The 14,500-nt window shown below is 40.8% G+C and overlaps 1 protein-coding gene across 2 annotated transcripts; it reads right to left on the minus strand.

The window, feature by feature from the left end:
• Positions 1–209: 209 nt before the first annotated feature.
• LOC135509706 (CTD nuclear envelope phosphatase 1A-like) lies at positions 210–8,408 on the minus strand. Of its 2 annotated transcripts, XM_064930584.1 has the most exons (9): positions 7,644–8,408; positions 5,926–5,992; positions 4,845–4,963; positions 4,595–4,666; positions 4,008–4,124; positions 3,341–3,452; positions 1,956–2,064; positions 1,125–1,209; positions 210–1,008 (listed from the first exon to the last, which is right to left on the minus strand). In XM_064930584.1, the coding sequence occupies exons 1-8, from the start codon at positions 7,746–7,748 to the stop codon at positions 1,152–1,154; spliced, it is 759 nt and encodes a 252-aa protein (XP_064786656.1). In that variant the 5' UTR covers positions 7,749–8,408; the 3' UTR covers positions 210–1,008; positions 1,125–1,151. The 2 variants fall into 2 exon arrangements, with proteins under 2 accessions (XP_064786656.1, XP_064786657.1); XM_064930585.1 differs by lacking the exon at positions 1,956–2,064 and having other exon boundaries at positions 7,644–8,400.
• Between the last annotated feature and the right edge of the window lie 6,092 nt (positions 8,409–14,500).

The raw sequence follows: 14,500 nt of genomic DNA on the forward strand, positions 1-14,500 counted from the left end.
AAATGCAGAATAATCACGAGTCAAACACAGCTGTGTGTGATCCATGCATAGACCGTATGGATCCGTGTCAGCCAATATTGTTTTTTAAATATTGCTCAGAAATGTATGTTTCAGAGATTCACCATAGAATGCAGCAAACAAAGATCACAAAATATAAGCTGGAACACTACATGAGACAACAATCATGAATTAAGGTCAGTAAAATGGTATGATGCCAAGCAATTTATTGGACACTGATCGATTTGATGTCTGACCGACAGAAACCCACCAAAGGCCTTAGCTTACATTGTTCAATGGGCCAGGATGTTGGAGTTACATTAAAGGAAATGAGATAATGTGTACATGGTACATGGTTTAAAGAGAACGGGAGTAAATCAGGCTTGAAAAAGTCCAAGGAAGAAAACATGCTCATGAATAGAAAGATTGATGAAAATAAAACTTAACTTTGCTCTGTGGGTGGAGAAGAAGGGTCAAAATCTTACATCTGTATTAACTACACAACATTCAAGTCATTTTTCTGAAATAAGGACTGGTTTCTTCATCGTCTCATAATCAGGATTTCCATAGTCAATAGTTTAAAAGATTTCATATTTCATCAACAACAACAAAAAAGTGACTAATGCAAGCATACTCTCACATGTTTACACAAACACACTCAACATGCACTCCCAGAATCCAAGGACTTTAAGGCAAGAGTTTCCATTCAGGAAAAATACGAATAAAAAGTTTGCCCTCTCCACTTTGTTTTCCTTCCTTATACATAGCTCCCTCCTCTGCATTTGTGGCCCCCAGTCTTTGTCCTCACCCTTCTTAAAAAGGCTCACACACACACACACCACAGAGCGGGTGAGATGTGAGCTGAGAAGAGGGGGGGTGGAGCAACGACCAGCAGAGAAGGCATTCTAAAAAGAGGAAGTGGAGCTGCTGAGGCTGGCGCCGATGGCGAATCACCATAGCCGATGTTGATGGAGGTTTCGACTGAGGACGGACCGGACATCTGAGGTGAACCTGGGATTGAGACGAAGAGGGAAGAGAAACTGGAGCATTACTATGGAAAACAACAGACTAATGAGTTATCACTAGTCTTGGCCACTCATCACAGGTGTAATATCTTTGAGACATACCTCAGGGCGTCTAGCATGGGTAGCAGGTTAAGAAGAGCTGTGTCGCTTGGGTCGCTGAACCACGATTTGATGGGTATTGCATTGTCTGTGAGGTGAACACACAGATGTTTGACAAGAGGATAAGGAGACAGGACAGATTCACGATGACAGAAGAAAAGCCCATTTTGAAACTTAGTTTGGAATAAGTGTGGTAGATAGGAATATTTCTAAAGTGTATTTGGCTGTGTGAGTTGTAGCACAGAGCCTTGTATTCACACACCTTGACTTTTTACACATTGTTATGTTACAAAGTGGGATGTCAACTTATGTCAAAGTGAAAGAAATTCTAGAATTTTTTACATTTATTAAAAATAAAACACAAATATACAATACATATACAAAGGTATGTGGACACCCCTTCAAATTAGTGGATTCGGCTATTTCAGACATCCGTTTCTGACAGTTGGATAAAATAGAGCTCACAGCCATACAATCTCCATAGACAAACATTGGCAGTAGAATGGCCTTACTGAAGAACTCAGTGCCTTTCAACGTGGCACCATGATGGATTCCAACAAGTCAGTTCGTCAAATGTCAGCCCTTCTAGAGCTGCCCCGGTCAACTGTAAGTGGTAGGCAACACAAGCTCATAGAACAGGACTATTGAGTGCAGAAGCGTGTAGCGTGTAAAAATCGTCTGTCCTCGGTTGCAACACTCACTACAGAGTTCCAAACTGCTTCTGGAAGCAACGTCAGCACAATAACTGTTCGTCAGGAGCTTCATGAAATGGGTTTCCATGGCCGAGCAGCCGCACACAAGACTAAGATCACCATGTGCAATGCCAAGTGTCACCTGGACTGGTGTAAAGCTCGTCGCCATTGGACTCTGGAGAAGTGGAAATACGTTCTCTGGAGTGATGAATCACGCTTCACCATCTGGCAGTCCGACAGGAGAACGCTACCTGCCAAGATACATAGTGCCAACTGTAAAGTTTGGTGGAGGAATAATGGTCTGGGGCTGTTTTTCATGGTTCGGGCTAGGCCCCTTACTTCCAGTGAAGGGAAATCTTAACGATACCACATACAATGGCATTCTAGATGACTCTGTGCTTCCAACTTTGAAGGCAACAGTTTGGGGAAACCCTTTCCTGTTTCAGCATGACAACATCCCCGTGCACAAAGCGAGGTCCATACAGAAATGGATTGTCGAGATCAGTGTGGAAGAACTTGACTGGCCTGCACAGCGACCTGACCTCAACTGTACCCACACCTTTTTTGGGGATGAATTGGAATGCTGACAGAGCCAGACCTAATCACCCAAAATCACTTTTGGCAGCAATTACAGCTGTGATTGTTTTGGGGTAAGTTTCTAAGAGCTTTGCATACCTGGATTGTACAATATTTGCACATGATTATTTGTTAAATTCTTCAAGCTCTGTCAAGTTGGCAAGTTTTCAAGTCTTGCCATAGATTTTCAAGACGATTTAAGTCAAAATTGTAACTAGACCACTAAGGAACGTTGCATTTCGTCTTTTTGATCCATCCTCACTTTTCCCCGATCACAGCCATTAAACTCGGGTTTTAAAATCACCATTGGCCTCATGGTGAAATCCCTGAGCGGTTTCCTTCCTCTCTGTCAACTGAGTTAAGAAGGACGCCTGTATCTTTGTAGTGACTGGGTGTATTGATACACCATCCAAAGCGCAATTGATCACTTCACCATGCTCAAAGGGATATTCAATATTTTTTTAGTTTCACCCATCTACCAATAGGTGCCATTATTTGTGAGGCATTGGAAACCCTCCCTGATCTTTGTGGTTGAATCTGTGCTTGAAATATACTTCTTGACTGAGGGACCGTACAGATAATTGTATGTGTGGGGTACAGAGATGAGGTAGTCCTTCAAAAATAATGTTAAACACTATTATTATACACAGAGTCCATGCAACTTGTTAATCAAATGTTTACTCCTGAACTTATTTAGGCTTGCCATAACAAATGGGTTGAATACTTACTGCCTCAAGACATTTCAGCTTTTCATTTGTTATTCATGTGTAAACATTTCAAAAAGCACAATTCCACTTTGAGATTAAGTGGTACTTTGTCTAGATCATTGACACAAAATCAAAATGTAATCTATTTCAAATTCAGGCTGTAACAACAATGTGGGAAAGGTCAAGGGGTTTGAATACTTTCTGAAGGCACTGTAGTAAATATAACATCATAGCATTTGCTTACCAGGGTGACTGCGGTAGGCCCCAGGCGAGTTGTCCAGGATGACTACACTAGATAGATCGTTGTGCACCACAGAAAGATCTTTAATATAACTACCCAGATCCAATGTACAGTGCTAGACAGAGAAAAGAGGAATAAACGAGAGTTGTATATGTTGCTAATGAGTGACAAGTCTAACTGTACATCCTTTCTAGAGAGAACCTCTACATCAGGTGTGTCAAACAAATGTTGAAATGTTGCCCCGCAGACCACATTCGGTCTTCATAGTCCTCTATCCATTGCGTTTGAAATTTTCGATGCTGATGACTGTTATCAAGCTGGACAGAGTGAAGAGACTATAAATGTAGGTCCAATATAATTTCTACAGTTTCGATTTGGTTTTAGTCATTTCAATGTTGATTGACTTGAGTTTTTTAAAAATCAAATCACCCGCAGGTCGGATTGAATGGGCTTGCGGGCGGTATCTGGCGCGGGCCGTATATTTGGCATCCCTGCTCTAAATAATGACAAATAGATATTCAGGGCCAGTTCCCTGGACACAGAATTAAAGGTGCTTAGTCTCGGACTAAGGTTAACCTGTGTCCAGGAAACCAGCCTTTAGAGTAGAAGACTGAGCAGGGTGCATAACTGTACAGAGATGAAGTGAACCCGTGTCAGTAGGTTTGTTTACCTGTCTGTAGTATCTTCGTTTCAGGATGTCCCTGTCCTTGTCTAGCTTGTCAGACACAGCTGAGCCATAGATTTCCATACTGGCCGTGAAAACGACCAGCTCATACCACTGACTTACCTAAGAGAGAAACAAACAGGCACACAAACAAACAGGCAAGAGAAAACCACCAGACAAATGTGTTCAAAATAAGTACAAGCGATTAATCAATTGCAAATTAATGAACTGTAGTCTACAACCCCAGTTGATAATTGATGCTAGCTCAATGCACTTTTCACACATTTATCCTCATCCCCAAGAGCTACGGTAGAGAGAATAAACAACACAAGACTTAGAATTTCCTGAGCCTCTTGAAAACCTACAAACACATGGAACTAATTTACATAGACAATTAATCCTCAATTTACAATATATATATATAAGTCGGTTAAGAACAAATTCTTATTTACAATCACGGCCTACACTGGCCAAACCCAGACGACGCTGGGCCAATTGTGCGTCGCCCTATGAGACTCACAATCACGGTCGATTGTGATACAGGATATAAGAATAATTATTTGAATATTGACACAAAAGGCACAATCACTCACCACTTCTAAGAAGAAGTCCACATGCGGTCTTTTATGTACAAAAAACCTGACAGGATGTTTGTCGATCACCACCTTCACAAGAGAGAGAAATAAATAAATAATGAGGGAGAAAGAGAATAAGAGCAGGAAAGGTTAGGAAACATATCCCTGGGGTTAATGAGTCAACGATGAGTATTAGTCAGTCTGGTGTGTGTGTGTTGACAAGGTGATGTTACTAAATCAGTCAGACAGTAAACGTATAGACCATTACCTTTAGAATGAAGTCTGGGGGAGTTCCTGGTCTCACTGTGGGTCTCATCACCCCGTCATGGTGGGAGTGAATTAGGGTCTCGTCAAGGTCCAGCACCAGAATCTTCCTCTTAACTGCATCTGATGAGCAAGAGCGCAATCACTTTCAACACCAGAGAGAAAAACTAAGTAACCTCAAATGTATCAGTTTCTGCCTAAGCCATAAATCCCTGGTTTCATTGCTTGGTCCCAGATCTGTTTCTTCCCTCACACCAACTCTTACTGTCAATGTCATGACAATCACGATAGCGACATTAACAGTTGTCAAGACGGCACAAAAAGATCTGGGACAAGGCTAAGAACCTTTGACCTTCTTATGAGACATTATTAGTTTGTGGTTGCCATGGCACCATGAAGTAGACAAGACAGAGCTCCTCTAAAGATGTTTTATATTTTATTGTTTGTGTTTTCTTTATTGGATTTTATATTGGATTTTGTTAGCCTAATAAGTTTTGATTATTTATATACCGATTCAACGGTGTTATGACACCGGCAAGGGTTTGTTTTGCCCAAAGGCTAACTAGCTTTCATTTGATTTGAAACTTGGAGATAGCATAGGCTTGGAAATCAAAGAGGCTTGTTGTAGTGGATCTCTCACTCCAAGAGGACTATCCCAATAATTGGCGCCCTATAGAAATCTAGAGGATGCCGGCTTCACACAGGTGGGTGCAACATGTTGTTTGAGGAGTATCTACCCACTGAGTCTGCAGAGAAGCTGGGGATTGCAAGGGCTAGCCTGATGATCCGGAACATTCTTACTTACTTTTTTCATCTAAACTACATTAAAAAATATTTGTATTTCACCTTTATTTAACTAGGCAAGTCGGTTAAGAACAAATTCTTATTTACAATGACGGCCTACCCCAGCCAAACACGGACGACGCTGAGCCAATTGTGTGCCGCCCTACGGAACTCCCAGTCACAGCCGGATGTGACTTTTTGTTTTTAAGCATCTTTGAGATTATCTGTATAATGAAAAGCTCTATATAAAATAAATATATTATTATTATTATAGCATTGTCGAAAATAAACAGGATACTTACTGAGTCGGTTTATGAACACAGGCGACAGAGGTAATGTGTCATAACGCACTGTTTGGTACTGGATTACCTGCACAGGAAGAGATGAGCAACTGTCAAAATTGAGAACCTGAAGAATGACAAATTCCAAAAAGTTCTTCTTATAAACACAATAAGGTTAGGCCATTTGTTAGATGCATTGTAGAGCAATAGCAGTGTGCCGGAGTTGTCAAAAATTGATTTTTTTACTATGCACCTGGAATTACATAAGACTTCAATGGGTTCCAGACATATGTGAAATTACGTTCCAATGACACCAACACAGTTTGGCACTGCTCTATTTCTTTCAAATAATCCTCCAACATAGATACATGCAGTGGTTCTCCTCCAGGAATCACACTTCAATTTGCCCTCTGCACCAGGGCTATATTTAACACACATACGCAAGCACACATGTACACACATCCTCAGCTGTCCAGAACTGTCAAACAGACGCAACAGGGTAGTTTCAAGGCAGGCAGCCTTGTGAGACCTTTGTGCACACACACACACACAGAGAGAGTAGGATACTTTCGCTTGTACTGTAGAGCTGATAAAAACAAAAAACCTGCTCAGTCACCACGCTTTATTGACAGAATGTCCAGCGTACCATGCTGTGTGAATACGGTGTGAAGTCAGTAGTATGCAACCTTCTCCTTTTCCTACTACAGTGGATTGGTTCGGTTCTGCAGCAAAAAGTTGTTATAGGACCAGCTGAACAATGGAGTGAGTGGCTAATAGGGCTTAACACACTGATTATAGTTGGCTGGTTGAAGAAAATACCCCACTTAGTCAAGTGGTTACATAAAATGGGGAAAGGTCATCCAAATGTGTTGTTTGTCTGAAGAGCCATTATCCCATCTGAACAGATGGGACGCTCTAGGTTACACTACAGTGAGTCAACAGAGAAGAAATATACAACCATCTATCCAGCAAGGATTTCTACTAGGCAATTTTTTATTTTACCTTTATTTAACTAGGCAAGTCAGTTAAGAACAAATTCTTATTTTCAATGATGGCCTAGGAACAGTGGTTTAACTGCCTGTTCAGGGGCAGAACGACAGATTTGCACCATGTCAGGTTGGGGGTTTGAGCTTGCAACCTTCCGGTTGCTAGTCTAACACTCTAACCACTAGGCTACCCTGCCACCCCCAAACCTGCAATACACTGTCAGCTAAACTGGTAATAAAATATTTGAAGAAAAATGATAATCATATTTTATGAGAGAACTTGGTTTAGGTCTTGTAAAAGACAGCATTTGTACTTTTTTGTAAAAAGTGTAGTCAGATTCAGATGTTTTGGTTTATCCACTGCTCTTCCCTTTCTTATTTTCAAGTATGATGAAATGGTACTATTTCAGTGTGTATGGAGTTCCCAGCTCTGCTTCGTTACACCTGAAACATCTAACCCATATCCAAAGTCCCGAGTCCAATCATCACCATGTTCATACAGTGTCATAAACACTGTCCACAACACTGTCCATGACAGGCGATAGAGGACAGCTTCTTCCTGTGCAATGCATTCTCTCAATATATATATTGGTGTGTGAGCTTCAGATGGACCGTCTCAAGAGCATTGGCAAGTCTAAATGGGCCAAGTGTGTGCAATTAGTTTATCCAACTATCATTATCCGAGTGATATTGATTAGGGAAATCCCATAGTAGGAGGCCAATGTATTACATATACATTTCTAGAATACTCACCGTCCTTAAATGTTTCCTGAGTATGTACAGAATAAACCCCCATATTCTAGACGTCACTCCGAGGAAAGTGCGAATGCCAAGTAAACACTGACGGGTCTTCAGCATTTCGACAGTCACTCAAACAGTATTCTCGGCACAAATAGCGGTACAGACCGAGAGACTCCGGTTGAGTCGGGTCCCCAGCCTCTTCCCTCCAGAACCTGCAGCTGCAGGTCAAGTAGACACCGGCCAATAGCAATCGTGTGCTCAGTTCAAATCCTACTTTCGCCACACTCGATTGAAAATGAATGAAGAAAATACCCTTTTAAAAAGTAGCTAAACCGTCCTTAAAAATGAAAGCGATGAATCCAGGCGAGTAGCAACTAGCATTCGCTGGTTCTCGGTCGCTAGTTTAGCTAGCCCTGGTAAGCTAGAAAAGTGTATAAAAGGAAACGTCCTTATAAAATACCAACGATACAATTCTAACTTTGCTTAGTTAGGTTGACAAATTGAAGTTGGTTGACGAAATATGCCAAAGTCCCAACTAGACGCCGTCAACACATACTTCAAACAAATCCGGAACTGGACAGCACGCCGCCATAACTACGTGGTTTCGACTAGACGGTATATACATGCCACGTTTACGTGCTATTTAGAACTAGGAAACTAGAAAATGCCAACTTGCTAACTGAGTGAATGCGGCACGTGTATAACTATAAACTATTAGCAAGTCGGACATTTCATAGTTCCCTAGTTCCGACCAGAAAATGAATGCAGCAACAGTTACGACCGGAAGTGACCTTTTCGTAGCCGGTTGAGAAAAGCTTGTGAGGCATTTAAGCCCTGAACATCGCCTGACAGGCAGCCATGTATCACATGCTGCGTACAGCCCCAAGACCAGAGTCAATCGCATGCAACGAACAACGAGCCACATTCAAATAGAGACAGAAAGCTGAAGCCTAGGGGATGGATCGAAATGTACACAATGTGTACCTGGAGGAAAATGGGGTGGGTCAAGTAGGCATAATTCATTTAAACTGTATTCAATTTAATGAGACTTTACTAACAACAAGAGGGCTTTGTGTTGGAGCCTATTTCATCCTATAAGAGGTAGTCCTACCTGTTTGACAGATGAAATTGGGCTATAGGCTGCTATATCCATAGATGTGTTGGTCAATTCCTCCATCCACCATGCACTCTTTAAATAGCCTACCGCTGTGTCAGTGAAGGGCTGTTAAGTTAAAACCAAGACTCGAATTGAGTAGGTATGAGAGGGTATGCCATAAGTCTAATTTGTATTAAAGAAAATAGCAAAAAGCACAGGCCTACCCCTTGTTAGCTTAAGATTTAGAAGAAAATAAAACATATCTGATTATATAATGTGTCTATAACAGTGCTTTGGTCTGCAATGCTTTATGCTAGAAACAAGCTGTAAAATCCTCTAAAGGTTCTACAGCTGCACCATCGAGAGCATCCTGACTGGTTGCATCACTGCCTGGTGTGGCAACTGCTCGGCCTCTGACCACAAGGCACTACAGAGGGTAGTGCGTAAGGCCCAGTACACCACTGGGGCCAAGCTTCCTGCCATCCAGGACCTCTATACCAGGTGGTGTCAGAGGAAGGCCCTAAAAATTGTCAAAGATTCCAGCCACCCTAGTCATAGACGGTTCTCTCTGCTACCGCATGGCAAGCAGTACCAGAGCGCCAAGTCTAGGTTCAAGAGGCTTCTAAACAGATTCTACCCCCAAGCCATAAGACTCCTGAACATCTAATCAAATGGTTACCCAGACTATTTGCATTAAACCCCTCCCCCCTTTTACGCTGCTGCTACTCTCTGTTATCTATGCATATTCACTTTAATAACTGGCAGCTTCATTAAATAGTACCTGGGAAACACCAGTCTCAATGTCAACAGTGAAGAGGCGACTCTGGGATGCTGGCCTTCTAGGCAGAGTTCCTCTAGTGTCTAGTGTCTGTGTTCTTTTGCCCATCTTAATCTTTTATTTTTATTGGCCAGTCTGAGATGCGGCTTTTTCTTTGCAACTTTGCCTAGAAGGCCAGCATCCCGGAGTCGCCTCTTCACTGTTGATGTTGAGACTGGTGTTTCCCAGGTACTATTTAATGAAGCTGCCAGGTGTGGACTTGTGAGGCGTCTGTTTCTCAAACGAGACACTTTAATGTACTTGTTCTTTTGCTCACTTGTGCACCGGGGCCTCTCACTCCTCTTTCTATTCAGGTTAGAGACCGTTTGCGCTGTTCTGTGAAGGGAGTAGTACACAGCGTTGTACGAGATCTTCAGTTTCTTGGCAATTTCTCGCTAGGATTAGCCTTCATTTCTCAGAGCAAGAATAGACTGACGAGTTTCAGAAGAAGGGTCTTTGTTTCTAGTCATTTTGAGCCTGTAACCGAACCCATAAATGCTGATGCTCCAGATACTCAACTAGTCTAAAGAGTCTATTACTAGTCTATTGCTTCTTTAGTCAGAACAACAGTTTTAACATAATTGCAAAAGGGTTTTCTAATAATCAATTGGCCTTTTAAAATGATAAACTTGGATTAGCTAACACATTGTGCCATTGGAACACAGGAATGATGGTTGCTGATAAAGGGCCTCTGTACCCCTATGTAGATATTCCATAAAAAATCTGTCGCTTCCAGCTACAATAGTCATTTACAACATTAACAATGTCTACACTGTATTTCTGATCAATTTGATGTTATTTTAATGGACAAAAGAAATAGCTTTTCTTTCAAAACAAGGACATTTCGAAGTGACCGCAAACCTTTGAACGGTAATGTGCATATTACCTCAATTACCTCGACTAACCGGTGACCCCCACACATTGACTCTGTACCGGTACCCCCTGAATATAGCCTCGCTATTGTTATTTTACTGCTGCTCTTTAATTATTTGTTACTTTTATGTCTTATTATTGTTTTGGGATATTATTATTTTTTCACTACATTGTTGGTTAAGGGCTTGTAAGGATTTCACTGTAAGGTCTACAACTGTTGTATTCGGCACATGTGACTAATAATATTTGATTTGATTTAAAAAATACAGTGGGAAAGATGTGACTTTTGCATATGAGGAGATCATTGTTTTGTTTCTTTGACATTCAGATGCTGAACTACAACCTGCCGTAGCCGAGAGGACAAAACATTTACTTTGTTTGGGAAGTAATCTAATTCTGTCACTACCAATTTATTAAGCTAGTCACTTTGTGTAGAATAAATTGTGTTTAAACCCAGACAGCTTTTAGGGAAACACTTGTGACCTTCTTTCGTTGGAGTAAGCCATGGAAGAAGAGTAGCCAGCAGTTGAAGCTTATATTTTTCTGAATCAGTAGGCCTACTCTGTTTGGTGTAGAAAGGTAGGCCTAACTTTTTAAAATACCATGCTCAGATTTCTAATGATGGCTCAGATTTCATTATTAGCAAAAATTGACAGTTTTGTTAGAAAAAAACACACTAATTTGGCATAAGAAAATAAAATAAAATGAACACAGGCCTATTTTTCTGTCCATTCTTAGCCTGTAATTTGCCATATTCTTTAATAAAAAGTAGACCTCTCATACCCCCTCAATTCGAGTGTTGGTTGTAAACTTAACAGCCCTTCACTGACACGGCAGTAGGCTATTTAAAGAGTGGATGGAGGTGACATAGAATTGCATGAAATGTTTATAAAGGGCTTGTTTTTTTCTCAGACCTGCAAATTTAATGATAGATTCATGCAATGCTTTTACTATATATGAGATCTTTCTACCCCTACACTTGTCCATGGTGGTCTGCAACCCCACAACCTTCTGGCCCGCAACCCTGTGCGCTATCAAAATTCCTGCGTTGCCATGTAATACTTAGAGGATGAAGAACAGTTTCTAAAAATGGTCTGTCCAACAAGTGAGGGTATAGATTAGAACTGTAGACATGTTCTCTGCTATCCACTTTACATTTGAATTAATATTTTGGGTGTAGGTAAAGGTTGCTTGTTTTTTTAAGCGTTCAGGGAGGGTTTAGGTAAATATATTTTGCTGAAGGGAGGGCCATCCATTTTCATTTCAGAGAGGTCTGATTTTCTCTATGTAAGACTTATTACGTTCACTCCCTGAAGGAAAAAAATATAATATAGCTAGCATCTTTTAAAATTAAGGCAACTTAGCTAGCTAGTCTTGTGAGCTAGCTAGCAAGCTAGCTAGGCTGTCTTGTGAGCTAGCTAGCAAACTGGCTAGTTATTTATGCTGGTTGTTAGCTTGCAAAACTAATATTTATATAATTCTAACACTTAATGTTTTGTGGATAATATTTAAATTTACAGAGCTCCATTCCTGACAGGCTGAATAGATTAGCTTTCAGATTCAATAGAAGCCTCAGAGGCTGATAAGGCAGGATGCTGCCTTGTAGGCTGTTTAATGTGCCAAGCTCCTTGCAGGCACATTCGCCAGCATAGTGCCTTATAGGCTGATGCATATGATCCAGTGGGTGAGCTCTATTCCAAACGGTTTATTGTCACACACTAAATAGGTACAGTGAAATGTATTGTTTTAGAGGGTCAGCCAGAGTAGTACGGTGCCCCTCAAACAAATTAGAGTTGAAGGAGAATTTCACAATGGCTCTGCCACTTAGATAATCATATCTAATGTTAACAACATTACGTTTTAGTCATAAATAAATAAAAACTTCTCAGCGATCGCCAACGGGTGTCTTTTAATTTCACTGTTAGAATCCGAAAGTTCCTACTTCCAGTCTATTTGTCTGCTCATAGTTGACCACAAACTCCTGCATTCATAGCGAATGTACAGGGAAAGTACTCAGACTCCTTGACATTGTGTTACATTACAGCCTTATTCTAAAATCAATTTTAAAAAAATGTCCCTCATCAATCTACATACAATAACCAAAAATGACAAAGCGAAAACAGGTTTTTAGAAATGTTTGCAAATGTAATAAAAAGGAAAAACAGAAATACCTAAGTATTCTATGAGACACGAAATAAAACTCAGGTGCATCGGGTTTCCGTTCATCATCCTTGAGATGTTTCGACAACTTGATTGATTCTTCTAGAGAAGTTCTGAGGTCACAGACTTGCTTGCTACTAGCTACTTGGTGTGTTGTTCATTCAGTTTTTATAACTAGCCCAAGGTTTTGGAAAGCCCCATCTACCTAGGGGGCGGAATCTACTGTATATATATATTTTTTTACAATACGAAACATGCACATACAAATGACAGTATACAAACACACACAAACATCAACAACATTAGCCTGCCCAGACTCACCTGCTCACACCCCCATCTCCAGCACCTGCATCACTCTCTGCCACATGGCCTCAAACTGCATCATTTTGGTTCTCTCCGTCTCCCACACTCTTTCAACATTTAGATAATAAAGCATTTGACCTTTCCATTGTGTTAACAATGGAGCATTGGTTGATTTCCAGTATTTAAGTATACATTTTTTCAAGATCATTGATGAGAAAAGTATTGTCCAACCCATCGGGTATCTAACTGCACCCTCAATGGCCATTGGCGTCATTATTAGTTTTACATTTAAGACATGACTCTACCGTTATGCTATAGATTTAGGGAATTTTGTATAATACAGTTGAAGTCGGAAGTTTACATACACTTAGGTTGGAGTTATTAAAACTCATTTTCAACCACTCTACAAATTTCTTGTTAACAAACTATAGTTTTGGAAAGTCGGTTAGGACATCTACTTTGTGCATGACACAAGTCATTTTTCCAACAATTGTTTACAGACAGATTATTTCACTTATAATTCACTGTATCACAATTCCAGTGGGTCAGAAGTTTACATACACTTTGCACATTGCATACAACTGCACATGGGGACAAAGATTGTACTTTTTGGAGAAATGTCCCTGGTCTGATGAAACAAAAATAGAACTGTTTGGCCATAATGAAAATCGTTATGTTTGGAGGAAAAAGGGGGAAGCTTCCAAGCCGAAAAACCCCATCCTAACCGTGAAGCACGGGGGTGGCAGCATCATGTTGTGGGGGTGCTTTGCTGCAGGAGGGACTGGTGCACTTCACAAAATAGATGGCATCATGAGGTAGGAAAATTATGTGGATATATCGATGCAACATAAAGCTTGGTTGCAAATGGGTTGAAGCTTGGTCGCAAATGGGTTGAAGCTTGGTCGCAAATGGGTTGAAGCTTGGTCGCAAATGGGTTAAAGCTTGGTCGCAAATGGGTTGAAGCTTGGTAAGCAAATGGGTTAAAGCTTGGTAAGCAAATGGGTTAAAGCTTGGTAAGCAAATGGGTTAAAGCTTGGTAAGCAAATGGATTAAAGCTTGGTAAGCAAATGGGTTGAAGTTTGGTAAGCAAATGGGTTGAAGCTTGGTAAGCAAATGGGTTAAAGCTTGGTAAGAAAATGGGTTAAAGCTTGGTAAGCAAATGGGTTAAAGCTTGGTCACAAATGGGTTAAAGCTTGGTAAGCAAATGGGTTAAAGCTTGGTAAGCAAATGGGTTAAAGCTTGGTAAGCAAATGGGTCTTTGAAATGGACAATGACCCCAAGCATACTTCCAAAATGTGGCAAAATGGCTTAAGGATCACAAAGTCAAGGTATTGGAGTGGCCATCACAAAGCCCTGATCTCAATCCTATAGAAAATATGTGGGCAGAACTGAAAAGGCGTGTGCGAAAAAGGAGGCCTACAAATCTGACTCATTTACACCAGCTCTGTCAGGAGGAATGGGCCGAAATTCACCCAATTTATTGTGGGAAGCATGTGGGAGGTTACCCAAAACGTTTGACCCAAGTTAAACAATTTAAAGGTAATGCTACCAAATACTAATTGAGTGTATGTAAACTTCTGACCCACAGGGAATGTGATGAAAAAAATAAAAGCTGAAATA

This window comes from Oncorhynchus masou, chromosome 22, assembly GCF_036934945.1.
Source record: "Oncorhynchus masou masou isolate Uvic2021 chromosome 22, UVic_Omas_1.1, whole genome shotgun sequence".
Classification (NCBI taxonomy): Eukaryota; Metazoa; Chordata; class Actinopteri; order Salmoniformes; family Salmonidae; genus Oncorhynchus; species Oncorhynchus masou.

Bases quoted from the DNA above. Each gene is read 5' to 3' on its own strand.
- LOC135509706 (XM_064930584.1), bottom strand. From the start codon at position 7,748: ATGCTGAAGACCCGTCAGTGTTTACTTGGCATTCGCACTTTCCTCGGA. The intron at 5,993-7,643 runs GTGAGTATTCTA...CTTCCTGTGCAG, and splicing joins TCAGGAAACATTTAAGGACG to GTAATCCAGTACCAAACAGT. The intron at 4,964-5,925 runs GTAAGTATCCTG...CTTGCTCATCAG, and splicing joins TGTGTTCATAAACCGACTCA to ATGCAGTTAAGAGGAAGATT.